Here is a 26,934-nt window from a genome sequence, read left to right on the forward strand (position 1 = left end):
ATGCACGCGGGAGGTTGCTAAGCACGAAAGAAGCGTAAGAGTCGCTCGAGGCGATATCCGAGAGCGACTCTAGCTTCTTGAGTGCTTAGCAAACCTCCCAAGTGCATCCATAACTCAATAGTGTACGCTGTGGTGTTTACCATTTGTTTTATAACGTAACATTGATACATTGTAGCTAAATAGTTCCCTTTTATTTAACAAATCTTACGTGACCAGAAAAAAAAAACGCGCACGGAAAAAATAGTCTTTGCATTTGCTCACGTCAGCAGCGTACACCCATGGGCAAATGGGGACGCTAAATTGACCAATCAGAGTGCGCGCTTTACTTTGGTTATGTTATAATTTAATATGTCTCATCCTGGCTGCGCTTCAAATTTTAATGTGGCAATTTATTTTTGAAAGAGATTATTAGTTTTATTCTGAATGCACACATACTTATTTACAAAGCGAGATGAAATACAGCTGGTTATAAAACCAACTGAGGAATGAAAGCAAAAATAATGATGAAGATTGTATATGTTCAAATAGCAGAAGCTATTCTATTGAGTGGATGATGAAATTCTTAAATGAAGATGGAATTTTATGTTTCTGTATGAAAGAAGTACGTTCCTGGTTAAGTGTATAACTGGAAACTTTTACGGTGTTCGTCGTTTCATATTTTGAAATAATCTTTTTGGCATGATCCAAAGACTGAACGTAGCCAAATGTTTGGGAAAATTTCCACGGAAAAAGAAGATTCTTTCGCTTCTCCCGTTGAAAACATAGATACCACATTCAATTCTTCCGCCAGATTTTCCCGCTTGAACAGGCAGCTCAGCGAAGAGGGGAGTTAAAGTTTAACTGGCGAAACCATCAAGACTGAGGGGCGAGGGGATGGGAAGGTTACTCTTCTTTATTTATAGCCTTTTAATATGTATAGCTGGCTTTTCGTACCGCGTGAAACGGTAAACCTCAAAGATACTTGCAACAGTCGCAATTCTATTTTATATTGGTTGTGATGTTAGCCTTCGATGGGATAGTGAGGATAGTAGTTGATTTTAAAGTACACATATAGCCCAAGCACATAATCATGAATAAATGTGACTTCGCTCAAAGTTGCTTCCTTTTAATGTGTTACTTTTAAGGACTTCATTACTAACACTCTCTTTCAACGCAAAAAAAAAGTATGGCTTGGTTTTGTCGTATTGCTTCAGACATCATCACGAATAATCCTCACCCTATGTTATGTACTTATATATTGTCCTGTAGTACTGAAAAGTAACATCGGGTGAGGTAGCATAGAGTCCTTCATTTAAGTAAGTAGGTCCGGAAACATTCTTCTGCTTGTCCAGCGAGTTGCTTATTAGTCTGCAACTCCGTACACTAAAAAGATGCGTGGCCTAGTCTAAGCTTACAGCCTGCAATCGTGCGCAACACGAACTACTGGTTTCACACTTACGCCGCCATGTTAATTTCCGAAGTTTACAGTGCGGTCGGAAGATGACGTCACAACGATGATCGGAAAATGCTAATCGTTCGGGTCTACTTCACCCTATGTTATCTAATGTCGACCGCTAAAAACGATCACAAAATGTCTGAAGAACTTATACGCATGAGCACAAAGTATGCATGCTGACCAGTTCGGTCAGTTCCGCGCAGGCTCTTGTCCTTTTGTTTCTAGTTTTGCATCCTTTATCATAAGAGCTAAGTTTGAAGAATCTTAGTCCTTTTTTTCTAACGTTATTGCCTTCTCTATGAAACTTTAATTGATCTTTAACGAGTGAAATCACTGTTCTAACAGCTTTTAACACTTAACAGTTAACTTTTTTAAAACGCTAAACATTGAATTTTTACAAATTTTAACACTAAACATTAAAAAAAAAAAAGGCCAAATAACACTTAACACTAAACCCCATCCAGACCCTCAAGACACGGTCTCTCTATTTGGTTTAAATGAAATGTCAAGGATAATCATAAGCAAATTTATCAAACGAGAATTTAAATGTCACAATAGAGAGCGTAGTCAGTCATAATCACCTTCTTGTCACGAGTTTTTCTAGAAATTAGAAGTTGACGTCGAAGCATATCGTTTTCTCAATAATTCTTTGAGTTTTTAAATAATTTTGTGGCTACTGGCCCCTATAGGAGGCTATTGACATTATTTTTGAGCCCTTAACAAAGATTATTAACCTCTCTTTAGAGAGTGGGTGTTTTCCAGACACCTTTAAAATAGCGAAAGTTGTTCCCATATTCAAATCTGGTGATCCAGAAAGGAAAGAAAATTATAGGCCCATCTCTATTCCTCTAGCCTTCTCTAAACTTTATGAAAGAGTAGTGTATAAATGTATTTATAAATATCTAACGAACTTAAATCTTTTGTACAATAACCAGTTTGGTTTTCGCAGACCGATCACTCCACATCTTTAGCCTTAATTCAATTGGTAAATAACATCGCTTCTTCTATAGACAATAAAGAAACAACTGATGGAGTTTTTCTTGATCTCTCTTAAGCCTTTGATACCATTGATCACCAAATACTGCTCAAAAAGCTTCATAATTATGCAATAAGAGGAAAACCCCCGACTGGATCTCCAGCTATTTAAAAAACAGGCAACAGTTGATATATGAAAATAAATAACCTAAGTTGCATTGTTCAACTAAATTACATTATAAAATCATTCAATTATATACAAAGCAAAAAGCCTGTTTTCCATGAATGCCGTGCCTTAAATACTATTATAACTGTGTAAAAGAGACTTAAAATTACATAGAGATTCTGCTTGCCTTATTGTTTCAGGAAGACTATTCCACAAAACAGCACCACTGAAGCGAAAACTATTATGGAGATAATTTGTGAGTGGCTGTGGAATAGTTAACTTGTTTACAGAATCTCGAAGAGTGTATGAAGTAGTGTGAGATCGAGCATTAAATCTCGAACTTGGGTACTCAGGAGCAAGGCCACTAAGAGATTTGAAAACCATTAAGGCTTTTTGGATATCTCGCTGAGTACTAAGATTTTTCCAGTTTAAATTTTGGAACAGGTGCGTTGCATCTGTGTCACAGCTTGAAAAAGTTAGAGCCCATGCTGCACGATTTTGGAGTTTTTGAAGTTTGTGTGCTAGTTTTATGCCACAGCTTCCACAAACAACATTGCAGTAATCAAAATGCGGTTGAATCAAGGCTTTGTCGATAAGATGTAGTGTTGCTGGAAATAAGGAAGATAATGTGCTGGCTTAAAACTAATAAACTATTACTGTCGCGTTCCCGATGCCGCAGACACGTGGTGTTGTGCACCGGTGTTCGCCAGTATAACCACAGTGTTGAACTTTAGACAAGCAGCAGCATCAAACTCTTTATTCACTTAAGCTGGCAGTCTTTGTACAGCACAGGCGGTAAAAACTATAGAACGGATACATGAAGGTTCGATATAAGGAAAACCGAAAGACTACGAAACTAGAAATGATAAAAATGAGGAATAATACAAGCGTAACTTACATCGGATCTTGACTCCGGGGTAGAGAACTCCTAAACTTCGTTCGGCTCCGAAATGCTTTCGCTACAGTGACTCCTCGCAACTGAGCTACTTGCTAATAGAAGGCGAATTTAGTTCTTACACTTTGACGTAGGGGAAATAGAAATGAACAGTGCTTTATGTAGCTAGCTTTGAGCGGATATTCGCTAGTCACGGAACAGAAATCAAACAAAGCGCGCTAACAAATTAAATAGAAAGTCATTGAGAGTTTCTTAGTGTCTTTGTGCTAAAAACGGAAGAGTTACATAAGTAAAAAAGATTAGAGTTCGTATCCGTAAACGTGACAATTACTTAACATTGGAAAAACTAATTTCATTCTTTTTTGTCCAAAACAAAAACGTATTGTTGTTAATGATAACATCACTCTTGACAATATCGGCATCAAGCAGGTTAAGGTAACAAAGTTTCTTGGAGTTCTTGTTGATCAGCATCTCTCTTGGAAGCAACATATATCCCACATTACTAAAAATATATCAAAAACTATTGAAATAATAGGCAAATCTCGTTTCTTTCTTTCTTCACAATCTTTACTAACCTTATAGAGGTTTTGCACAGCAGCCATGTTGGATGGCAGGAACAATAAAAATATTTTGCATAAGAAAGAATTTTTTTTCCCATGTGTAAAATAATCTATTGTTCCTGCCATCCAACATGGCTGCTGTGCAAAATCTCTGTACCATACACTAGTGTAAGCTTATCTCAGCTATTGTAATATCGTATGGTCCTCAACTTGTCCTTCTAATTTAAACAGGATTTTCCTTCTGCAGAAACGTATAGTCAAAATTATAAGTGGAGCCGAATACCCAGCTCGTACTGAGCTTGATATCCTTGATATTTATAGCATTAATGCTTTCCTTGTAGCTTGTTTTATGTATTCCTATTATAATAACCTCCTTCCTAATGCTTTTGATACTCTTTTTTCAACTCATCATTAAATTCATACGCACGATACTCGGAATAACAGAAACTACTGTACACACTACTTCAGAACTAATATCAAGAAGTTTACGATCATGTTCCAAGGTCCAAATGTTTGGATCCTACAGATTATCCACCTTTAAGATTTCGCTTAAAATATTCCTCATTGACAGAAAACTAAATTCAGGGTTTTCATTTGAGGCCGGAGGCCGGACGTTTCGTCCGGTCGTTTGCCATTCCACGTCCGGTACTTTGAGATCAATATTGCCGCTTTTTTTTACTACTGTATTATATATTTTTCTTACTAAGGCATCTCATGAACATACTGACTAGAGAAAAACAGAATAATCAATTACATTCTTCAAAACGGCCATATGACTCTTTTTCCTTTGCTTATTGAGCGGCGGGATATTTTATTGGTTTCCCCTCTTCATTTAAACGGAATTGAAGTGACTATTTCGTTCTCATTCCTGGTCGGCCAAGTCTTTCGGGAAATCCCGAGGTAAAACACGCAACTTGTGTTAGTCAAACTGTTGAAAGAATGAAGAGGATAAGCGAGTTTTTCGTCCCGACGGCCAAGAGAAAGCAAGGTAAGTTGAAGGGCATGATTATTCTGAATGAGTGTTTCACTGTACTGCGCTGTTAGCAGTAAAAATGGTAATTTTCTCCTGACCGAAGAAAACAAAACAATGTCTCACGGCTGCCCTTTGCTAATGAGGTCACTATTTACAAGGTTAAGTTTATATTTCCCTTATCCAACAATCAAAATACGACTTGGACTTTGAAATAGAAAAAACTGAAAGATTTTATCTTAAGACAAACGAAAAAAATAACACAGGCGATCTCAAAAGTGATACCCTGGGTACCAGAGGTTTTTTCTCACGGCCCGATGATACTTCACTTCGGCGGTCACGCGGGTCAAACAAAGACTTCACCGAAACCGGAAACCGGAACTAAAATTACTCGCCTAGTCTCACGCACGAAAGGATTTAATTCATGGATGTCGATTTTATCATCGGCAGACGCTGGTTCATAAAATCCTTGATAATGTCAACTTTGAACACAGACAACAGTGATCATTCAGTAGAAATGAATTGACAAAAATATTGGTGTCTTAAGGGGAAATTCTAAGGCAAGCAACCACAGATGAAGAAAACCTGTCCGAGGCAACAAACTGTGATCCAATGCCTGCAAGTAGTAATGAGAGTGAAAAGCCAAGTTGTTCCTCTTCAAAAACTGCTTTCCGAAAGACTCCTCAAACAAGTAAAGGACCTTCTCAATCTTCTTGCTGTAAAGAAAGGGAGACAATTATGTTGAACAACACTTTCCCTGACGTAGACGTGCACCAGCAAAACCCGTGTGGTATTAAACACACCTGTGAACTTGTATATAGTGTCAAATCCCCAACTGAAAAGGTTTCAAAATTCCAGCATTCTATGCTTAGTAGACCAGAAGCATATGATCCTGAAACTGGGATATGGTGGCTTGTTTTTCAAGCAAATGAGGGTATGTTTTGCCTTCTTTGTAAAAAAACATGACACTCACAATGCCAAAAACAAAACGAAATACTTTAACGAAATCCCAGCAATAAGATTCAAGCCTGAGACAATCAGAGTACATGCTGATTCTCCTCAACACAAACTAGCCATACAATTAGAGATGCTGCAGCGAGGATCAGAGTTTCAGAAGCAATTAGATGACAAGGAAAGGAACAAGGGAAAAGAGTGCAAGAAAATTTTCGAAGTTGTTTATTGGCTAGCTAAAGAAGAGTTGCTAAACAGAAAGTTGTCCTCGGTTCTTGAGATGATAAAGAAGATTGCTGGAGTTGATCTGAAACGTCAGTTCCCCTACTCGTCAAAGGGAATTGAAAGAGAGCTGTTTTTAACTCTTGTACAGGTTTTCAAAGAAAAGATTAAAGAAAAGATGGCGTTTATGGCATCCTCACTGATGAGGTCACCGACATCTCTTTGACGCAGCAGCTTGTAACTTTTGTCCAGTATTATGACAGTCAAAGCTGTACCACCACCACCAGTTTCCTTGCAATATCAAACACACTGAAAGGCAACAACTCGGCAGATGCGCCACAGATCAAAAAAGTACTCCTCGAACAGTTGCAATCCGTTGGGTTAGAGGTACAAACCATGCGCAGCTTTGTCTCTGACGGTGCGTCTGTTATGACTGGGGCCAGAAACGGGGTGGCAAAGCTTCTAAAAGATGAGAACCCATTGATCCTGTCTTTCTATTGCTTAGCACACAAACTTGCTCTTGCTTGTGCTAGCTCTGCAGATACCCTTGACTACATTGCCCACTGTGAACTACAGTTGAACCAGTTGTGGAAGCTATTTGAGAATTCTGCAAAGCGCACTGCAACGTATCTTAAAGTGCAAGAGAGCACAAAGAATCTTACACTAAATTCGGCGGGGAGGAAGCAGGTAGCAAAAAAGCTGAAGAAGGCTTGTCGTACACGCTGGTTGTCGTTAGATAAATCGGTAGAGGCGGTATTTGCGGATTTCTGCGCAATAATCGAAACGCTGGAGCAGCTTAAAACTGAATCAACGGGATCAGCAGCGGATGGTCTCCTGAAAAGAATGAAAAAGGTGAAATTCATCGGCACCATTTACATCCTCCACGATGTCTTGCCAGTATTATCACAATTAAGCAAGCGTTTTCAACGAGGAAACGTAAACTTCTCACACCTGCTTCCTGCAATCAAGGCCACACATGCAAAACTAAACAGGCTTAAAGAGGACAAGGAATGTTTGAAAAAGCTGCAGAACGACCTCGCTCAGAGTGGAAGGCTTCACCGTTGTGGTTTAACGCTTTCAGACAACAAGATGCAAGAGCTGTGTTCTCTCATGAACCGCTTCATTGTGGCCCTGCAAGACAATATCAACAATCGCTTTGAACCCACTTTACCCCCAGTTAGCGCCTTTTCCATCTTCGATATCGCTGATCTTCCAAATGAAAGTGACCCGGGATTTGAAGACTATGGCCAGGCAGAGATAAAAATCATCAGTAACCACTTCTATGGAACAAAAGAAGAATAGGAAAAGAAAATGAATTCTGCAAAATTACTCGCACAATGGGAGAATTTCAAGTTTGAAATGGTTGCTTGGAAGAAACAAGTGCCGCAAACTCTGTTGCAGCCGAATGACAGAAGCCCTGAAGATGCCAACATTCTCACCACAACAGACTGGACCTTACAAAGGTTGCTTGCGCGGCCCAAGACCTACCAGGATACCTATTCAGAACTTCTTATGGTGGCGGAAGCTGCATGGACGATGCCCCTTAGCAATTGTTGGCCTGAAAGAGGTGGAAGTGCTATTAAACGCATCAAAACAAGAATGAGAAGTCGACTCACTGATGACATGCTAAATGCACTTATGCATGTGAGCATCAATGGCCCATCGTTTGGGACAGAGGAGTGTACTGACATAGTCCAAAGGGCGACAGAAATCTGGTTGTCCGCAAAGAACAGACGTAAGCCTCGTTCACCAAAGGAAAGCAAGGTACTCATTCTTTTGACCCAACCTTGTAACATAACGGTACATTTTTCCTGAATAGTGATGCAGTGTATTGTATGGTCATATGCTCACAACAATACGGTTTAAATTTTGCAGGTGCCTGAAGTTGAGTCGGTCAGTGAAACACGTGCTTCAGAAGGAGAGAGGCTGAGTGGCAATGAAAGTCAAGAGGCTGTAGATGAAGTTGAAGACCACGAGGTTGATGCTGATGCTCGCACTGAAGAGGTCAGTTACACGACTACAGCGATTCACGTTAACAGTCATTACCTAATCGCTTTTTTGCGAGCTTCAAAAGTGTTTTAACTGAACCAAGCTGCTGCTAAAACTTAAAAGATCTTAGTACTTACTCGGTTGCTATTCATTTCTTTCTCTCACAGGAGGTAGAAATAGCCACAGCTGCTCTTGGGCTTTGCGAGGTGGACTGTGACACAGACAGTGATGATTCAGCTTTTGGCTCGGACCTTGATGAATAGACTACACTCTTGATGAATGGACTACAACCCAAGTTACCAAACATCTTTTTTTGAAAATCAAATAAATTGGCAATGATAAGCCAATGAAAATTCTGTTGTTGCCATTCTCCCTCCCCCTCCCCCTACCAACTGACCATTTTCATTCAGTAATTTACTTTTTAAAGAGAATTTTAGTGAGTGCCAGCATTGCCTAGGAAACTGTTTTCTTGGTTCCAGAAACGCTGGAAATAGCGTTTCTGAGTATTCTATTTCAAAAATTTTCTGGGGGAGCATGCCCCCAGACCCCCCTAGGTGCTTACGCCTTCGGCGCTCGCGAGACGCCTAACTGCGCCAAGAAAACATTCACGTCCGCTGCTTTCAGAAGTATGTCCGCTACTTTACCAAACAGTTGAAAACCCTGTAAATTAAACTCGCCAGCCCGTAATTAGCAAATCTATCTTCTACATCGTGTAAGGAACCCAGGTTTGATAAGCTTCTAGCTTCTGCTGGGCTTCCTCGCCACACTTGTTTTATAAATGATCATAAATAGTAATTTTATATGGATAAAGTATAGACTGTTGTATTATGATATTATTATAGTTATTATTTAACAATTGATTCATGCTTTAGCGCGAACTATCGAGTTATGGAGCTCGCGGAAAGTTTGGAGAGCACAAAAGAAGCGTAAGAGTTTCCCGAGGCGATAGCCGAGGGCAACTCTAACTTTTTGAGTGCTCTCCAAACTTCCCACGTGCTCCATAACTCGATAGTGCACAGCTGAAAGCATGAACCAATTGTTTTAGAACATAGCCGGTGGAATTGTGCATCAAATCCGACGCGAAAAACGGACAACAATATCAGTTGAAGCGAATCGTGACGGCGCTGATGCCGAGTCTCCTTTTCCTTTGTTTTCTCTTTTTCTGCCTCATTTAAGAACACTAGCCCAAGGGAAAAGGTCGAAACATTGTCTTCGTTTTCGGACTAGTAGGCCGAGTTTCTGTTTGTATCCATTATTGTCGCAAAATATATTATTTTTCCCCGCGCTAACAATGGCCGCTCGCGCGAGAAAAAAATTTCTGGCGAAGTCGGATTTGCTGACGCTATCAGCGTGCACTATCGGGATTTTGAGCACGCTTACGTATAATGAATTTGATTGCGCGACTCTGCTAGCTATGTTCTAATTTTGATTGTTGTAAACAACTGTAATTTATTTTTGTATCTCTGTGTGTAAGTGGCAAATGAGTAAAATACAACCTTATTCTGATGCCAAGTGCACGTACGCGTGTGTGACTCAGCAGCTGAGGAGTAATCTCCCAGTTTGAGTTGGGTAACACCCAGCTAACGGTAGCTGTCGGAGGTCTCTGCAAGTTCCTCCCCAAATAACTTTATTCTGATGCCAAGTGCACACTTAAGTGAGTCAAAAGCTTAGGAGATATCTCCTGATGTACCTCGTGTAGCCCCCAACTGATGGTAGCTGTTGGCGGTCTCTACATGTTCCTCCTCAACTAACCTCATTCTGATGCCAAGTGCACGCTTGTGTGACTCGGCAGCTGATGATAGATAGATAGATAGTTAATTTATCCAAATAACGCCGAGAAGCATGTAGCATACTCTTTTACAATGCACACGTGTATTTACAAAATACTGAAAATAATAAAGATTGCATAAGTATAAAAGACTATGAATAATCATGTACAGGGCACGATAACAAATTCTTATTATGGTGCTTAGCAATAAATAAATGGCACAAGGTTTAATTTGTTTACTATACTCCTAAGAGTATTCTTATTACCAGTAATTTTAAGCATTGCCTGGTAAAATATCATTGAAAGGTGGCTGGCTATGGATGCAAAGGAAAAGTGACGATCTCTGTAAGAGCGATCCGGGTCATTTCGCATCGGAACAAAGTTTTCCCTCAAACTTTATTACGGTGGCCCACAACTGTCACGGCAAAACAAAAAGTCACGGCACTACAAACTTTACTCACAGCAAAACAAAATTAACTCACGGCAAAACATGCACCGCTAATCCACGGCAAAACAAAATTAATTCACGGCAAAACATGATTAACTCACGGTAACACAAAATTAACTCACGGCAAAACAAAATTAACTCACTGCAAACAAAACTAACTCACGGCAAAACAAAATTTACTCACGGCAAAACAAAGAAAACGAGTTGGTCAGCGCTTGTTATTTGCATCTTAAATGGTACGTCGTGTAACAGTACCACTATACGTATGATGCACGATCCTCGCAGTAGAGAGCACTATTTATGCAATAGCGAAAATCGGACCTGAAAAAAATCAGACCTGTACGGGATTCGAACCACTAACCTCTGCGATACTAGTGCAGCGCTCTACCAATTGAGCTAACAAGCCAACTGCGAGCAGGCCGTTAAGTTGATTCGTAATAAACCCGTGATAATAAATCAGATACAATGAATATATGAAGTTCATATATTTTGAACTGGGGTATTAGATACATATGATGCACGATTTTCAGGTCTGATTTTCGCTATTGCATAAATAGCGCTCTCTACTGCGAGGATCGTGCATCATAAGTACTACTATCTAAACAATCGGTCTCAATTTGTCAAGATTGGCAATACTAAATCCAACTGTGAAACTATTACTTGTGGAATACCACAAGGATCAACCTTGGGTCCACTATCATTCCTGTTATATATTAGTGATATGCCTAACTGCTCTAATAAGTAATATCTGTAATTCTGGTTGGCTGCAGAATTTGGGGTTGAAAATAAAATGTACCCAGAGTGCTGAGAAAGCTATCTGCATGTATCAGGATGTAATTCAAACTTGAGGAGATCTAAGTTAAAGTCTCCCAACAGAACACAATATTTGTTTTCACGATGTATACTTTCTACTATCGTATTGACGTGATTTAGGAAATCATCTACATTGCCATGGGGGTGTCATATTGTTTTGAATTTCAATCCATAGAGATTCGTGATCATTTTGCTTTTGGGCAGAAAGATCCAAGCGATTAATATATGCAAGATTATCCTTCACATAAAAGCCTACCCCTCCAGCATTGGTACAGCTTGGTTGAGACAAAAAGTTATAACCAGTTATATTTAACAATTATTTGCCGGAGGCGAGGTGAAAATCGTCGAATCAGTATCCCCGAGACGAAGTCGAGGGGATTATTCGACAATATTTACCGAACCTGAGGCGAATAATTGTTTTAGTATAATTTCAGAGCTGAACAACAGAGAAATTTCTAAAATCATAACATTTTAGTAACATTTATTAACATTTTATTTTAACATTTTATATAACGTCATATAACCGCTCGACCAATCAGATTGTTGGAAACTCTTTGCTCAGCTCTGAAATTATACTAATAATATTTACTAAAGCATCTCGATCATTCTTTAACTTTGTCTCAGTTACACCTAATACAGATATAGGGAAATATAATTCAGATACCATATTAACTTGGTTATCAAAATTTGCCTGCAGGCTCCGATATTACAATTTAAAAAAGAGAGTGAATTACTAGTTAGACAATTGATGATATCATCATTAACATGAAAATCATGTGTGGTGAAATAATTAAAATTCAAGTCAAAGGGCATTTGGATGTCAATGTCTGAATTAGTAAGGTGATCAATGTTGGAAATAGGAGAAGTAATATCTACTTCAGGTAATGAGGCAGAGCTACTTGGGTAATTGGGGCTGTGATGATGAGGGACTCTGCCAGGAGACCTATCACAAAACATTGTCTTTCTTGAATTTTAAGCAATCCTTGAACAGTGCCTTGTTCTTTGGTGTTAAACTTTCATCGATGAAGATCTTCTTATCAACAGAGAAACAGTAAGACCAAAGACCTAAGACCTAAGACCTAAGACCCCTCGAAAACGAAGACCCATTGATAAACTTTTGGGTACGGAATATTTTAAAAGAAAGAAGACGTCAAGGCGTCAAGGTGATCTTTACAACTTGGACACAATTAATACAGCGAACTATGACCCGGAGGAGCTACAACTTAGGAGATTGTGAATTTTACTTTGGGTGTTTACATGCAGGCTACCGAGCTGCAAAATTAAACGTTGGTTATAGATAAGTAAACTTATCGCTGCTAGATTTACAATGTCTATTTAATTTAGAAAGAAAACGTGAGCTTTCCGTTTCGCTTTTCATTTAACAAATTGGTTCATACGTCAGCGTGCGTTCATCGAGATATGAAGCACGTGGAAGTTTGGAGACTTGGCACGAAAGATGCGTAAGAGTGTCTCGAGGCGTAGCCGAGAGCCACTCTAGCTTCCCAAGTGCTTCATATCTCGATGAACGCACAGCTGACGTATGAACCAATTGTTTTATAACATTTTCAATGCTGTAGTTTATGTGTAAAGGGCAGATATTCCCCCTCCTATGCTTCAATGCGTTATTTATTTATTTTGTTTCGGAAAAGTATTTCGCTATGCTTCAATGACTTTGTCTCAGATTGGTCAAAGCACGCTCGCGTTATTGAATTTGAGTACACGAATTTATAAGCTACCGTATTTTCTCGATTAAACGCCGGCCTCGAAAACACAGGGTCAACACTGACGATTTTTTATTAAACGCCGGGGGCTTTTAATCGAGAATGTACGGTTGTTTTAATACACACTAGTGTGGATGGGGCCTGTTTTAAATTTTTATAAGCAAATACGCTGGTCTAATCAAAGTTCATGTAACTTGACCCCGTTGACCTTAAGTTTTGTGGACCACAACAAATTACCTAGGACAAGGCGAGAACCGACCTCCATAATAGGGTATAACTGAACAAATCACAACATATCCAACGTCCCAAACATATTATTGAAAGATACAAAAGCCCATCCACGCGAAAGAAGATGAACTGAGCTGGTCCTGAATTGTCGTTTTAACACTTTACTGCTTAAATAATATTACCAGAAGTCACCTAGTGCGGTACAAACTGGAAGTGGCTGTATATCGCTAGAAACGATACTGAACCCCAGCAAATGGTTGCTATTGGTTGTCTCAGCATGTACATCCCAAAATAACTATATTCTGATGCCAAGTCCTCGTTAGAATTATTGAAAAGCAGAGGAGTAATCTCTTAGTATATCTTCTGTAGTCCCCAACTAAACACAGCTTTCGGCGGTGTCTGCACGTTCCTCCCCAAATATCTTTATTCTGATACCAAGTGCTCGCTTGAATGATTCCGCAGCTGAGGAGTAGTCTCCCAGGTTGTGTTGAGCAACCCCCAAGTCACGGTAGCTAGCGGCAGTCTCTGCATGTTTTTCCCCAAATAGCTATATTCTGATACCAAGTGCACGCTTGTGTGACTCAGCAGCGGAGGAGTAGTCTCCCACGTTGTGTTGAGCAACCTCCAACCCACGGTACCTGTCGGCGGTGTCTGCATGTTCCTCCCCAAGTAGCTTTATTCTGATGCTAAGTGCACGCTTGTGTGACTCAGCAGCTGAGGAGTAATCTCCCAGCCCATGTTGGGTAAACCCCAGCCGAGAGTAGCTGTCGGCGGTGTCTTCATGTTCCTCCCCAAGTAGCTTTATTCTGATGCCAAGTGCACGCTTGTGTGACTCAGCAGCTGAGGAGTAATCTTCTATTGCATTTTGTGTAACCCCCAACAGACGGTAGCTGTCAGCGGTGTCTACATGTTCCTCCCCAAGTAGCTTTATTCTGATGCTAAGTGCACGCTTGTGTGACTCAGCAGCTGAGGAGTAATCTGCTAGTGCCTTTTGTGTAACCCCCAACAGACGGTAGCTGTCGGCGGTGACTACATGTTCCTCCCCAAGTAGCTTTATTCTGATGCTAAGTGCACGCTTGTGTGACTCAGCAGCTGAGGAGTAATCTGCTAGTGCCTTTTGTGTAACCCCCAACAGACGGTAGCTGTCGGCGGTGTTTACATGTTCCTCCCCAAGTAGCTTTATTCTGATGCTGAGTGCACGCTTGTGTGACTCAGCAGCTGAGGAGTAATCTGCTAGTGCCTTTTGTGTAATCCCCAACAGACGGTAGCTGTCGGCGGTGTCTATATGTTCCTCCCCAAGTAGCTTTATTCTGATGCTAAGTGCACGCTTGTGTGACTCAGCAGCTGAGGAGTAATCTTCTAGTGCATTTTGTGTAACTCCAACAGATGGTAGCTGTCGGCGGGGTCTGCATGTTCCTCCCCAAGTAGCTTTATTCTGATGCTAAGTGCACGCTTGTGTGACTCACCAGCTGAGGAGTAATCTCCCAGTTCGTGTTGGGTAAACCCCAGCCAAGAGTAGCTGTCGGCGGTGACTACATGTTCCTCCCCAAGTAGCTTTATTCTGATGCCACATGCACGTTTATGTGACTTAGCAGCTGAGGAGTAGTCTCCCAGGTTGTGTTGAGCAACCCCCGGCCCACGGTAGCTGTCGGCGGTGTCTGCATGTTCCACCCCAAGTAGATTTATTCTAATGCTAAGTGCACGCTTGTGTGACTCAGCAGCTGAGGAGTAATCTTCTACTGCATTTTGTGTAACCCCCAAGAGACGGTAGCTGTCGGCGGTGTGTTTATGTTCCTCCCCAGGTAGCTTTATTCTGATGCTAAGTGCACGCTTGTGTGACTCAGCAGCTGAGGAGTAATCTTCTAGTGCATTTTGTGTAACCCCCAACAGACGGTAGCTGTCGGCGGTGTCTGCATGTTTCTCCCCAAGTAGCTTTATTCTGATGCTATGTGCACGCTTGTGTGACTCAGCAGCTGAAGAGTAGTCTCCCAGCCAGTGTTGGGTAAACCCCAGCCGAGAGTAGCTGTCGGCGGTGTATACATATTCCTCCTCAAGTAGCTTTATTCTGATGCCAAGTGCACGCTTGTGTGACTCAGCAGCTGAGGAGGAATCTTCTAGTGCATTTTGTGTAACCCCCAACAAACGGTAGCCGTCGGTGGTGTCTGCATGTTTCTCCCCAAGTAGCTTTATTCTCATGCCAAGTGCACGCTTGTGTGACTCAGCAGCTGAGGAGGAATCTTCTAGTGCATTTTGTGTAACCCCCAACAGACGGTAGCCGTCGATGGTGTCTGCATGTTTCTCCCCAAGTAGCTTTATTCTCATGCCAAGTGCACGCTTGCGTGACTCAGCAGCTGAAGAGTAGTCTCCCAGCCCGTGTTGGGTAAACCCCAGCCAAGAGTAGCTGTCGGCGGTGTCTACATGTTCCTCCTCAAGTAGCTTTATTCTGATGCCAAGTGCACGCTTGTGTGACTCAGCAGCTGAAGAGTAGTCTCCCAGCCCGTGTTGGGTAAACCCCAGCCAAGAGTAGCTGTCGGCGGTGTCTACATGTTCCTCCTCAAGTAGCTTTATTCTGATGCCAAGTGCACGCTTGTGTGACTCAGCAGCTGAAGAGGAATCTTCTAGTGCATTTTGTGTAACCCCCAACAGACAATAGCCGTCGACGGTGTGTTTCTGTTCCTTCCCAAGTCGCTTTGTTCTGATGTTGAGTGCACGCTTGTGTGACTCAGCAGCTGAGGAGTAGTCTCCCAGGTTGTATTGAGCAACCCCTAACCCATAGTAGCTGTCGGCGGTGTCTGCATGTTCCTCCCCAAGTAGCTTTATTCTGATGCTAAGTGCACGCTTGTGTGACTCAGCAGCTGAGGAGTAATCCTCTAGTGCATTTTGTGTAACCCCCAACCCACAGTAGCTGTCGGCGGTGTCTACATGTTCCTCCCCAAGTAGCTTTATTCTGATGCTGAGTGCACGCTTGTGTGACTCAGCAGCTGAGGAGTAGTCTCCCAGGTTGTGTTGAGCAACCCCCAACCCACGGTAACTGTCGGCGGTGTCTGCATGTTCCTCCCCAAATAGCTTCATTCTGATACTAAGTGCACGCTTGTGTGACTCAGCAGCCAAGGAGTAATCTTCTAGTGCATTTTGTGTAACCCCCAAGAGACGGTAGCTGTCGGCGGTGTGTTTATGTTCCTCCCCAAGTAGCTTTATTCTAATGCTAAGTGCACGCTTGTGTAACTCAGCAGCTAAGGAGTAGTCTCCCAGGTTGTGTTGAGCAACCCCCAACCCACGGTACCTGTCGGCGGTGTCTGCATTTTCCTTCCCAAGTAGCTTTATTCTGATGCTCTGTGCACGCTTGTGTGACTCAGCAGCTGAGGAGTAGTCTCCCAAGTTGTGTTGAGCAACCCCCAACCCACGGTAGCTGTCGGCGGTGTCTGCATGTTCCTCCCCAAGTAGCTTTATTCTAATGCTAAGTGCACGCTTGTGTGATTCAGCAGCTAAGGGGTAATCTTCTAGTGCATTTTGTGTAACCCCCAACAGACTGTAGCTGTCGGCGGTGTGTTTATGTTCCTCCCCAAGTAGCTTTATTCTGATGCTAAGTGCACGCTTGTGTAACTCAGCAGCTGAGGAGTAGTCTCCCAGGTTGTGTTGAGCAACCCCTAATCCACGGTAACTGTCGGCGGTGTCTGCATGTTTCTCCCCAAGTAGCTTTATTCTGATGCTAAGTGCACGCTTGTGTGACTCCGCTGCTGAGGAGTAATCTTTGAGTGCATTTTGTGTAACCCCCAACAGACGGTAGCTGTCGGCGGTGTCTGCATGTTCCTCCCCAAATAGCTTTATTCTGATGCTAAGTGCACGCTTGTGTGACTCAGCAGCTGAGGAGTAATCTTTTAGTGCATTTTGTGTAACCCCCAACAGACGGTAGCTGTCGGCGGTGACTACATGTTCCTCCCCAAGTAGCTTTATTCTGATGCTAAGTGCACGCTTGTGTGACTCAGCAGCTGAGGAGTAATCTCCCAGCCCGTGTTGGGTAAACCCCAGCCAAGAGTAGCTGTCGGCGGTGTCTACATGTTCCTCCCCAAGTAGCTTTATTCTGATGCTAAGTGCACGCTTGTGTGACTCAGCAGCTGAGGAGTAATCTTCTATTGCATTTTGTGTAACCCCCGACAGATAATAGCCGTCGGCGGTGTGTTTCTGTTCCTTCCCAAGTAGCTGTATTCTGATGCTGAGTGCACGCTTGTGTGACTCAGCAGCTGAGGAGTAGTCTCCTAGGTTGTGTTGAGCAACCCCTAACCCATAGTAGCTGTCGGCGGTGTCTGCATGTTCCTCCCCAAATAGCTTCATTCTGATACTAAGTGCACGCTTGTGTGACTCAGCAGCTGAGGAGTAATCCTCTAGTGCATTTTGTGTAACCCCCAACCCACAGTAGCTGTCGGCGGTGTCTACATGTTCCTCCCCAAGTAGCTTTGTTCTGATGCTGAGTGCACGCTTGTGTGACTCAGCAGCTGAGGAGTAGTCTCCCAGGTTGTGTTGAGCAACCCCTAACCCATAGTAGCTGTCGGCGGTGTCTGCATGTTCCTCCCCAAATAGCTTCATTCTGATACTAAGTGCACGCTTGTGTGACTCAGCAGCTGAGGAGTAATCCTCTAGTGCATTTTGTGTAACCCCCAACCCACAGTAGCTGTCGGCGGTGTCTACATGTTCCTCCCCAAGTATCTTTATTCTGATGCTGAGTGCACGCTTGTGTGACTCAGCAGCTGGGGAGTAGTCTCCCAGGTTGTGTTGGGTAAACCCCAGCCGAGAGTAGCTGTCGGCGGTGTCTTTATGTTCCTCCCCAAGTAACCTTATTCTGATGCCAAGTGCACGCTTGTGTGACTCAGCAGCTGAGGAGTAGTCTCCAAGTTTATATTGTTTAAATCCCAGCTGATGGTGGCTGTTTGCGGTTTTTGCATGTCCCTCGCCGAACAACTGTAACATGATTGTAAGTGCATGTTGTGCTGAATTGACGGCCTCTGCTGAGTTATTTAGACACTCTTGATGGTGTGCAAGTTGTGAATAACATTTTGCCAGTGCGTCTTTGTGTAGTTTAAGAATTGGGTTATTGCTTTCTCTGATCTTTTGTAGTGACTCCTGATGATAGGTGATTCTTTCCTTGGCAACTGATACACCTTCCTCATTCTTATTTAGAAACACCAGCATACCGAGGGAGTATTCATGAAATTTGAACCAACCAAGCTTCGTCATTCCAGTTGCTGATTTAGTGTCTTCGAGAACTTTAAGCATCAAAGTACTGAAAAATTCATTGATGTCGCGGGTGGATATGTCTCCTATTACTAATTCAACAAGAGTCATGACTTCAATTTTAATTGGGTGGTTTGCTTTTTCTTTGAGTGGACTTTTCCTTTGCTCGTGCGCATATAGTCTTTTTTCATTGACGTCAGGAATCATTAATAAATCAGTGTCTCCCACCTCCTTAACTTCTTGCAGCGCTTTGCCATAGAACATGGAGGAAGTTTGGTGATCACTTTGGCTTTGATAAAAAACAGCAAGAATCTGAAAAGCAATGAGCTTTAGAACTTTGTGCTCAGGAGTGTTATTCATAAAATCAATAGCTTCTTGTAAACTTTGTACTCCATCCTGGGTCTTTCCCGTCACAAGTTTATGGATACCGAAGTAGCAGAAGTATTTTCCTTTATCACCGTCAAACCCAGTAGAGGTAGAACATTGGATTCGTTTGGCCTCCGCAAGCAGCTGTATCGCCCTTCTTTCATCTCCCCACATAATTTTTCCAAAGGCTTTGGACTGAAGTAGTTTCCCATGGAGATCTCTTCTTTCAACCTTATTGGCTGCAGTTATTGCTGAAAGGTAAATCTCTTCAAATTTAGCTTCCTCGTCCCAGTAGACGGTGTCAAGAAACATCTCTGATTTTAGCAAAATGTTAAAGACTTTTTCCGCTGTCTTGCAGTCTGAACATCCATTAATTAGACTTTGAAAAATGCTCTTTTCATTCTCAAAGAACTCGATAAATGCTGTCATTGATTTTCCAGTAAGAAACATTTCATTTAATTTGTCAAACAAAGATATGAAGAAAGATAAAAAGCGAGTTTTTGCGAGTAGAATTGTTTCTTTCATGTCAAGCTCGCCTTTGTGCTTTGCGTACGACTGTAAAAGCTTGTGAATGGAGAACTCGTCCAAATTTGGACAGCTGTCAATGAAGGACCTCCTCTGTAGCTCGCGCAAAACTTTTTTGGCTTCGGAGGAACTTGATAGTCCTAAAACAGCTTTTGCAATCGTGAGATCAAAATTTTCGGGTAGAATACACAAGGATATCAGTGCCTCTTGATTCTGCGAAGAGAGTCTCTGGAAGGATGATTCAAATAGGGTTTTTAGCCTCAAGTCACTGGTATAATCTGGGTTGTCCAGCAGCTCAATTAGACTACGTTTCGACTGCAATAACTCATCAAGATCCGAACTACAATGGGCAAAATCTTCAGAAAGTGACGAGCACAAAAGCTTTATGGCTAAAGGCACCTGCCCACAGATCTGCACGATTTTCATTACGTTAGTTGTGTTCACCTCCGGAAGTAGCTCTCTCACCAAAGTCTTGGACGATGATGTTTCGAGTTCTCTTATCCTAACAGACTGGTGTCCCTGCAAAGACACATTCATAAAAGCCATTGACTCCCTCGTAGTTAAAAGAAAATCTACCCTTTCACTGCGGTTGAGAATCTCTTTCAGCAGATTCACAGTCTCCTCTTTCACGGTTGGCGCACCACATTCAAACAAATCATCAGCATTATCAAGGATCAACACACAGTGATCCGACAGTCGTTCAAAAATGAAACCAATTTCATCTTCAACAGTTAAACCTTGATTCGCTGATTTATCAGTCCGAAAGAAGCTAAGTAGTTTTGACATTAAATCTCCTTTTGACTTCAGCCCACGTAATGAAATAAAGTAGACAGGCAAACCCCGTTCACGAAGACGATGCCCCACAGCAATTGCCGTGGACGTCTTTCCAAACCCTGGCGAGCCCCAAACGGATACGATTCGTGTCGAATCAGAAGTCATGTGACCAATAATCTGGTCACACTCCTCCTCGCGACCAGTGAAATGCGGAACCATCGGAGGGAGATTTGATCGAGGTAAAGAGAGTTTAGAACCTAACGAAAAAGCAAATAAAAGCATCTCTGAATAAATGCTCTACCTTTTTTAGCGAATAAAGTTAAATCAGAAATTAACAAATGCCGAAAGAAAAAAAATGAAAAGCCTCCACAGTTCAATGCCCTATTCTAAAGCATGTTGGGAGTGGTTAGATCACAGTGAAGTGCAGCCAGGGAAAATACTAGACATAATCGAATTTCTCTATCTACTTTTTCCGTGCTACTACAGCTTTCTTTTTACCCCAGAACAGAGCAGGGCACAGTGGAGGCTTTTTGTGTGTTATCAGAAAGAACCTATCATTTTCCTCACTTTCTCAAACAGTTTACGGGTGAAGGGGCTAAGTTAACGGCTATACAAAAGGTAGCACCTCTTGCAAAAACGGTGTGGTTGCAAAAGTTCCAAACCGATCTGAAGCTATAAGATGCGTACATTGTTCCAAAATAAAATGAAATAGAAAAATGAAGGAGAAAATCTACGTTAGTACAGCTTAGCCTAGTTTTCGTGCCGACAGAAGGAGTTGAAAGCTAAAATATTTGTCGCGCTTTCCGCAGTGGTGTATCAATTGATCGGCTTTCAGTATCAAAAAAGTAGGTATGACAACTTCACCACTTCTGTTAAGGAAAATATGTACAGTCGTCTCCCGATAACTATTACTGTGGCTGGACAAGACTCTTGTCCTGATAAATGGATCAAGGGAAAGCTTGGTAAGATAACATGTAAAAATATCGGCACGTAACGTGAGAAGCCAAACAATTAGCAGCATAATGTCAAGCAGTCGATCTATGAAATCGCGCAGTTCAAGTATTGGTCACGTTGGTTTCAATAATAACCAATCTTTTAGAACTGCTTACCTGAACTCTCCTCCTTCAGTAGGTCTTTGATCGTTTGGTTGAGCTCGGAAATTTTTTGCGTCACCACCGTTTGGCTAGAAGCGATTGTTTTCAGGTCCATAGTATCGTCACCGCGTGATTCTTGTAATAACTTTATCTCACGTTTAAAAGCTTTTCTGAGTGCGCTGCTTTCAGTTTGAATCTCGGAAAACTTTGCATTTATCATTTCTTGGCCGGCAGCGTTTGCCATCCCAAAGGTCTTCTTCAGGTCCGAAGTGCTTTCTAAGTAAGATTCTTGCAAGAGCTTTAGCTCATCTTCGACATTTTTCACGAGTGCAATTCTTTCCTTGTCAAAGTCGGCAAACTTTCTATTTACCATCTCTTGGCTTCCTGCATCGACCGTTTCAATTGCTTTCTTCAGTTCTTCAATACCTTCCCTTTGCGATTCCTGTAGAAGCTTTAGCTCATCTTTCACACCTTCCCTGAGTGCTATGCCTTTATTCTGAAACTCGGCAAACTTCTCAGTCATCATCTCTCGGCTGGCAGCATTTTCTGTTTCGATTGCCTTCTTCAAGTGTACAGTACCCTCTACCTGTGATTTCCGAAGAAGCTTTAGGTCATCTTTCACATCTTTGGTGGAAGAAGTAACTTCTGTCTGAAGTTTGGCTATTTTCGCGTTGGTGATATCTTGACTTTCCGTTTTGGTCCTCTTTAGCGTCTTCTTCAGCTCCTCAGTATCTTTCCTTTGGGATTTTTTTAGGAGCTGCAAGTCATCTTTAACTTCTTCTCTGAGAAATTCGTTTTCTTTTTGAACCTCTTTTCTGATGTCATCCCTTATCTTCTGAACTTCCTCAGTGGGAAAGTCAGACTCAGTCAAACTTCCAACAGCATCAATGGGGCCAGTATTGACTCCAAGGGCCTTGATCGCGTCTTTCGCGAGTTTAACATATCGATCAAACGTTGTTTTGTCCAATTCGGATTTAAATGCGTGACAGAACGAATTTCTCAACAAACGAATCTGATCGATCGCTAGTGCAAAGGTTTCTGCGTTATCTCCAGTAGAACTAACAACAGAAGAATGGAAAGTACCATGTGGTAATTTACAAGGCTTCACGTACAAATCATAGAGCGTCCTATGATGGCCTTTGCTGCCTGGTAAAGCAAAGGACCGTGCATGGATGGTGGCCTGGAAAAGGGCTGTACAATCCCATTCATCAAAGGAGCGATTTGTGGGGACTTTGGTTGCTCCACCCTCAGTTCTTAAAAACAGCGTACGTACTTTATTAGAGTCATCCCACGGCTGGAAATTAGGGAGAGACGCAAATTTGGTGTCCCACATCTGTTTGAAAGTTTGACGTAATGCCTTGGGGATCTCATTGAACGCGATGAGAGCAAACTTGAAGCAATTCAATTGTTCGTTAGTGAATGGCTGTAACGCCATTATTGAAAGCAACGATTCTTGCCGGACTCCGGTGAAAAATTTCTTACATTTTCACTTAAAGTAGGTCTGTGAAAATTAGAAAAAAGATAACAGTTAAATGTTAAACCGAGACTTTGACAATTTGGGGTGAAATAGCAGTGCTGCCGAAATTCTCTTCGAATCAGAAAAGGTGTTATGATATTCCAGGTATTTTTTCGTAGCAGGTCTACCCTTTGCTATGGACACGTTGTAATCCCTCAGGAATAGAGACTGTATGGACTCTCAGGTGTGTCATACTGGCGCTATTGCACAAGCCGGGTTTAACACGAATAACAAATTCGTGTTAAATCTCGTTATAGACAAATTAAACAAACGTATCAACTGAGCGTTAAATTCCTGTCACGTGAAACTTTCTTTTCGAATTGAAAGAAAAGTTTAGAAACATTATTCAGTCATGGCCTGAAAGCTCATAACGTTTTTGAAATGCGAGTTACGAGATACAGCAGACTTTCGGAAAAAAAATTATTTTTTCATTCTCATTCAACCACAAGCATCTATACAGCGTTACTTTGCCGAAAGCCGAATCAGTTACAAAATGGTTGAGGCGATCTTGATTCTGGGGAATGAATGCCAAGTGCGAGAGATGAAGGTTTCCCCGCGCGAGAGTTACGAGAGAGCCTGGGTGCGAGGCTAGTACAGACATAGGTCGTATGGCATTGATTATGTAGCCATGTGCAACAACTCAAATTGAAGTGATTAAGTTCCCTCGATTACGTGTTACATGAAGTCAATTTCAAAATTCTGTAAAAACAAAGCGGGTCACACGATATGATAGTTATCTTCATTCGAGTGTTCGATATTTCATTCAGCATTAACTAACAAAGTGTATGAGTACCGGTTAAGGTACTAGCGCAGAAACATGCAGGGGGGGGGGGGCTGGGCGATATGGGCGATATGCATCGTGAATTTAGTTTGCAAAATATTAGAGATGTTTTAAGCCGATTTTGGTCATTTTTCTGGCCTCATGCAGTCCTCTAATCGTTTGTGTCGCGTACAGGTAAAATTATAATTTATTTCTTGGTGAATCTTTTCATCCTCTGACTTCCGCCGGAAATTTTCAGTTTTCCCGATAAAACGGATTGCACGCCTATGAAAACTATCAATCACGGCAGTAACTGAACCGGAATACTTTCGATTTCCTTAAACGTCTCAGATTACAAGAAACATGATTTTATTTCATATGATTTATTTCGTTCGATGTTTAGGGGTTTTGTTTTGCCTCAAGCGAGCGAAATCATTTCCACATCGCATTCTAAGGTTCACTCGTGGCTGATTGGAAACATTCAGAACTGAACTCCATTTTCTGAATTTTGATCAGTTCACTTCAGTCACACCTGTCCAGCTATTTCCCTTGTGGTGATTATTCGAAGTCCTCCACCACAAAAACAAAAATACTGAGTACGACTTGAGATGGGATAAGTAAAACGCTGGGTGCCGGAAGAAGTAGGACATATTTTGTTTTATCAGCCTATGGAGTCCGCAAAAATTTGAATACTGAGATGACGAATATCGTTGTCAATAAGAAAACAGGCCACGCTAAACCACTTAGGTACAGAACTGAACGCAGTAGCAAAAATGGCAGATTTGGCGAAATTTCGTTAAATCGAGTGAATGTTTATGAATTCGACTGTCTATTTATCTTATAATTATTAGCATTTAGTGCGTGTCCAAACAGGTCACGACTTACGAGAACGTTAGACGCACGTTGGATTGTTCAAAAAAGGTGTTTTTTTCAGCTAACAATGAACCAAGAACGTTCTGTGGACGTATATGAGAACGATCCTTCGCAGTAAAGCACTATTTGAGCAATAGTGAAAATCAGACCTGAAAAAAATTTCAGGCCTGTACGGGATTCGAACCACTGACCTCTGCGATACTAGTGCAGCGCTCTACCAATTGAGCTAACAAGCCAACTGGGAGCAGGCCATCAAATTAATTCGATATAAACCCGTAGATGATAAATCAAACAACAACAAACATATGAAACATATGTGTGAACTGCGGTTATGAGACGTATATGAGAACTGTGGAGCCAAAAGGTCACGGAGGTGCACGCATGCGTGTAGTGCTTTTGAATATACATGCCTTTTTGCTGATTTTTGTGACTTTACTCTTTGTAGCATTGGTTGATCGACTAAATGTTCACAACGTTTTTAATTGTTCTTACTCATTTGTCTAGAACGAACGGTTCATTAGCATATAACGAATGGTTTATTAGCATATAACGAGCGGGTTCTACGAATTGGCTCTATTACACGCGACTTGCAAGTTAGTTTCATTATCAGTTACATGAATCATGCATGTTCGTCTGAGTCGTTATCAGCTAAGACGGCGGGTGTTGTGTTTAAAGCACTGCTTGTCTGTTTAACAACTTCACAAAGCTAAGCGCCTCCCGAATAGCTACCAGAATAGTTAACCATCTCTTCCGGTAGCTAAACTGTGTTGCTTTTGACTTGCTGAAATATCTTTGATCCTCCACCGTAACAGATTAAATTGCAACAGATAATGAAAAATATGGTATAATGCAAACAGATCATTGAAAGATCTCATACGTTCGACTTTTAGGCGTTTCGTTGTCAGTTTTGGCGAGCGAAGTTGTTGCCACACCACACGTACCATACCTTAATTGTGTGTTTGGGTGTTTTAATTGCAAACCTAACAACCATGCACCTCAAGTAAATCACACAAGTTTACCTACCTATCCTACTGTGATTCCATAGATTTCTTCTCCGAACGGACCAAAGGGTTGAGTAAGGGTTCAGAAAAAACAAGAGTGAATATAGTCCTATACGAAACAAGAAATTTGTGGATTCGCCTGGGTTAGCAGATCACGTGCCTTTCTGCGTCATATACCCAATAGCATGATAATCGCCTCCGTTATCAGAGAATAGAGAGGTCAAAAAGTCATTCTTGTGACCACAGATCTTTTGTTTACTCTATATTTAACGATTGCGAAACCGAAAGGGGTTTTTCCCGAGTAGCCTTTTTTTTTCTTCCTTTTCTCTCAGTTGCATGCTTGCAAGCAAAACTTAATTAAAAGCCAGCATGATATTTTTGGTTTTCACGTGACGTCAGAATACTAAAAAAATAAGGAATTATTAATCCTCTCTAGATTTTAGTTAGATTAATCGTTAGAACAGACAGAGACTATCTTTTTATCATTTTCAGTTTGATAGGGTTTTTCGTCTCGCTATAAAGCAAGGTTAAATGTTTAAGCTTTTGCTTGACACTATGTTAAAATGGCAGCCGAGAAAGCTGTCACGGAGGTTAAAAAAGTATCTTGTCAATTGGGATTTCGCAGTCTGAACATTCCTGACCTTGTAGGAGAATGATTACTCATATAAATGTTTATGAGCGCCTTAAGACAACCACGAATATCTCCCCCGCAAAGCATCACACAGACCTGAATCCTTGCGAGACTGTTTGAATAATCACCTTTTGTCTCCTTGATTCTCGAACTTTTTTAGTAAATAGTTTTGATGATAGTGCGACAGCGAAAACTGGAAATCTGGGAAAGTCTCATCGCTTACATGGGGCACCAATTGTTCAAAAATTATCTGGAATGATAACATTCAGATTATTTCTAAATCTTACTTACTTTTTCCATTTCATATAAGCTATGACACATTTCACTTAATTGCAAGAAACATAATTTGTCAGTTATCACTTCTTTTATTAAAGCTAAAACTGCTCTCCACAGGTTTTTTCAAACTATTGAACAGCCTATTCAGGAGCCCATTGCCCCCTCAGCCTGTTTCACATTCTTTTAAATTACGAATTCCCAGTAACTTCATCATTTGAAATTTAAGGCCTTTTTAGTCCGTGGTTTAATATAAAATTTTCGAAAATACTATCAATAATCTGGATATTATGATTCCAAATAATTTTTGAACAGTTGTAGGTTGGTATCCCTTACACTTACGAAGGTTCTCGGGTATAAGACCGTTAACATGTAAACACCCTAGCACCCTCTCTTATAAATATCGGTCTCGTACGACCCCCCACCCACCCACCCCGTACCGGACTCCTCTTGACTTACTGCCTGGATATAAAAACATTTGCTGCACAGTCAGTCACAACAATGAAAGAAGTGATAAATAGACTTTTTTAATGTGTCATAAAAAACATAGGAAATATTATCCCATTTACTCCTGAGATTTCATGTGGGAAACTCGCCTGAAAAGTTTAATTGTCAATTGACTGCTTATTTTTAATAGAAAACCGAAAGACAACTGAAAATTACACGTGTTTAAACATGTTAAACATCAGTGATTTCATCATGATATTGAAATATTTATCACGTTGAAATTGAAAGGCGAATGTGCTGTACA

At 41.4% G+C, this 26,934-nt stretch overlaps 3 protein-coding genes and 1 long non-coding RNA gene across 8 annotated transcripts in view; 1 reads left to right on the forward strand and 3 right to left on the reverse strand.

Annotated features, from left to right (window-relative positions):
• Nucleotides 1-9,823, reverse strand: part of LOC148722892 (uncharacterized) — an 11,865-nt gene extending 2,042 nt beyond the window's left edge. The window contains exons 1-2 of one of the 5 annotated variants that reach the window (XR_015991980.1): nt 9,660-9,820; nt 1,217-3,973 (exon numbers count right to left, since the gene is read on the reverse strand). This is a non-coding gene — a long non-coding RNA (uncharacterized LOC148722892). The other 4 variants (XR_015991981.1, XR_015991982.1, XR_015991978.1 and 1 more) reach the window with 4 other exon arrangements.
• LOC111338478 (tolloid-like protein 1) overlaps nt 1-26,934 on the reverse strand; it is a 104,245-nt gene that overhangs the window by 63,648 nt on the left and 13,663 nt on the right. The window lies entirely within an intron of this gene.
• LOC111319105 (zinc finger protein 862) lies at nt 4,971-8,514 on the forward strand. Its single transcript, XM_088733268.1, is given in 6 exon segments — nt 4,971-5,019; nt 5,549-5,935; nt 6,015-6,350; nt 6,353-7,938; nt 8,050-8,178; nt 8,331-8,514. Coding segments are annotated over 6 exon segments (2,583 nt in total). The 3' UTR covers nt 8,427-8,514.
• LOC111338477 (uncharacterized) lies at nt 14,369-25,440 on the reverse strand. Its single transcript, XM_088734151.1, has 3 exons — nt 25,302-25,440; nt 21,145-22,630; nt 14,369-20,292 (listed from the first exon to the last, which is right to left on the reverse strand). Exons 2-3 carry the CDS (start codon nt 22,562-22,564, stop codon nt 14,501-14,503), a joined length of 7,212 nt encoding a protein of 2,403 aa, XP_088590277.1. The 5' UTR covers nt 22,565-22,630; nt 25,302-25,440; the 3' UTR covers nt 14,369-14,500.

The sequence above is a fragment of the Stylophora pistillata genome, chromosome 9 (assembly GCF_964205215.1).
Source record: "Stylophora pistillata chromosome 9, jaStyPist1.2, whole genome shotgun sequence".
In the NCBI taxonomy this organism is placed as follows: domain Eukaryota; kingdom Metazoa; phylum Cnidaria; class Anthozoa; order Scleractinia; family Pocilloporidae; genus Stylophora; species Stylophora pistillata.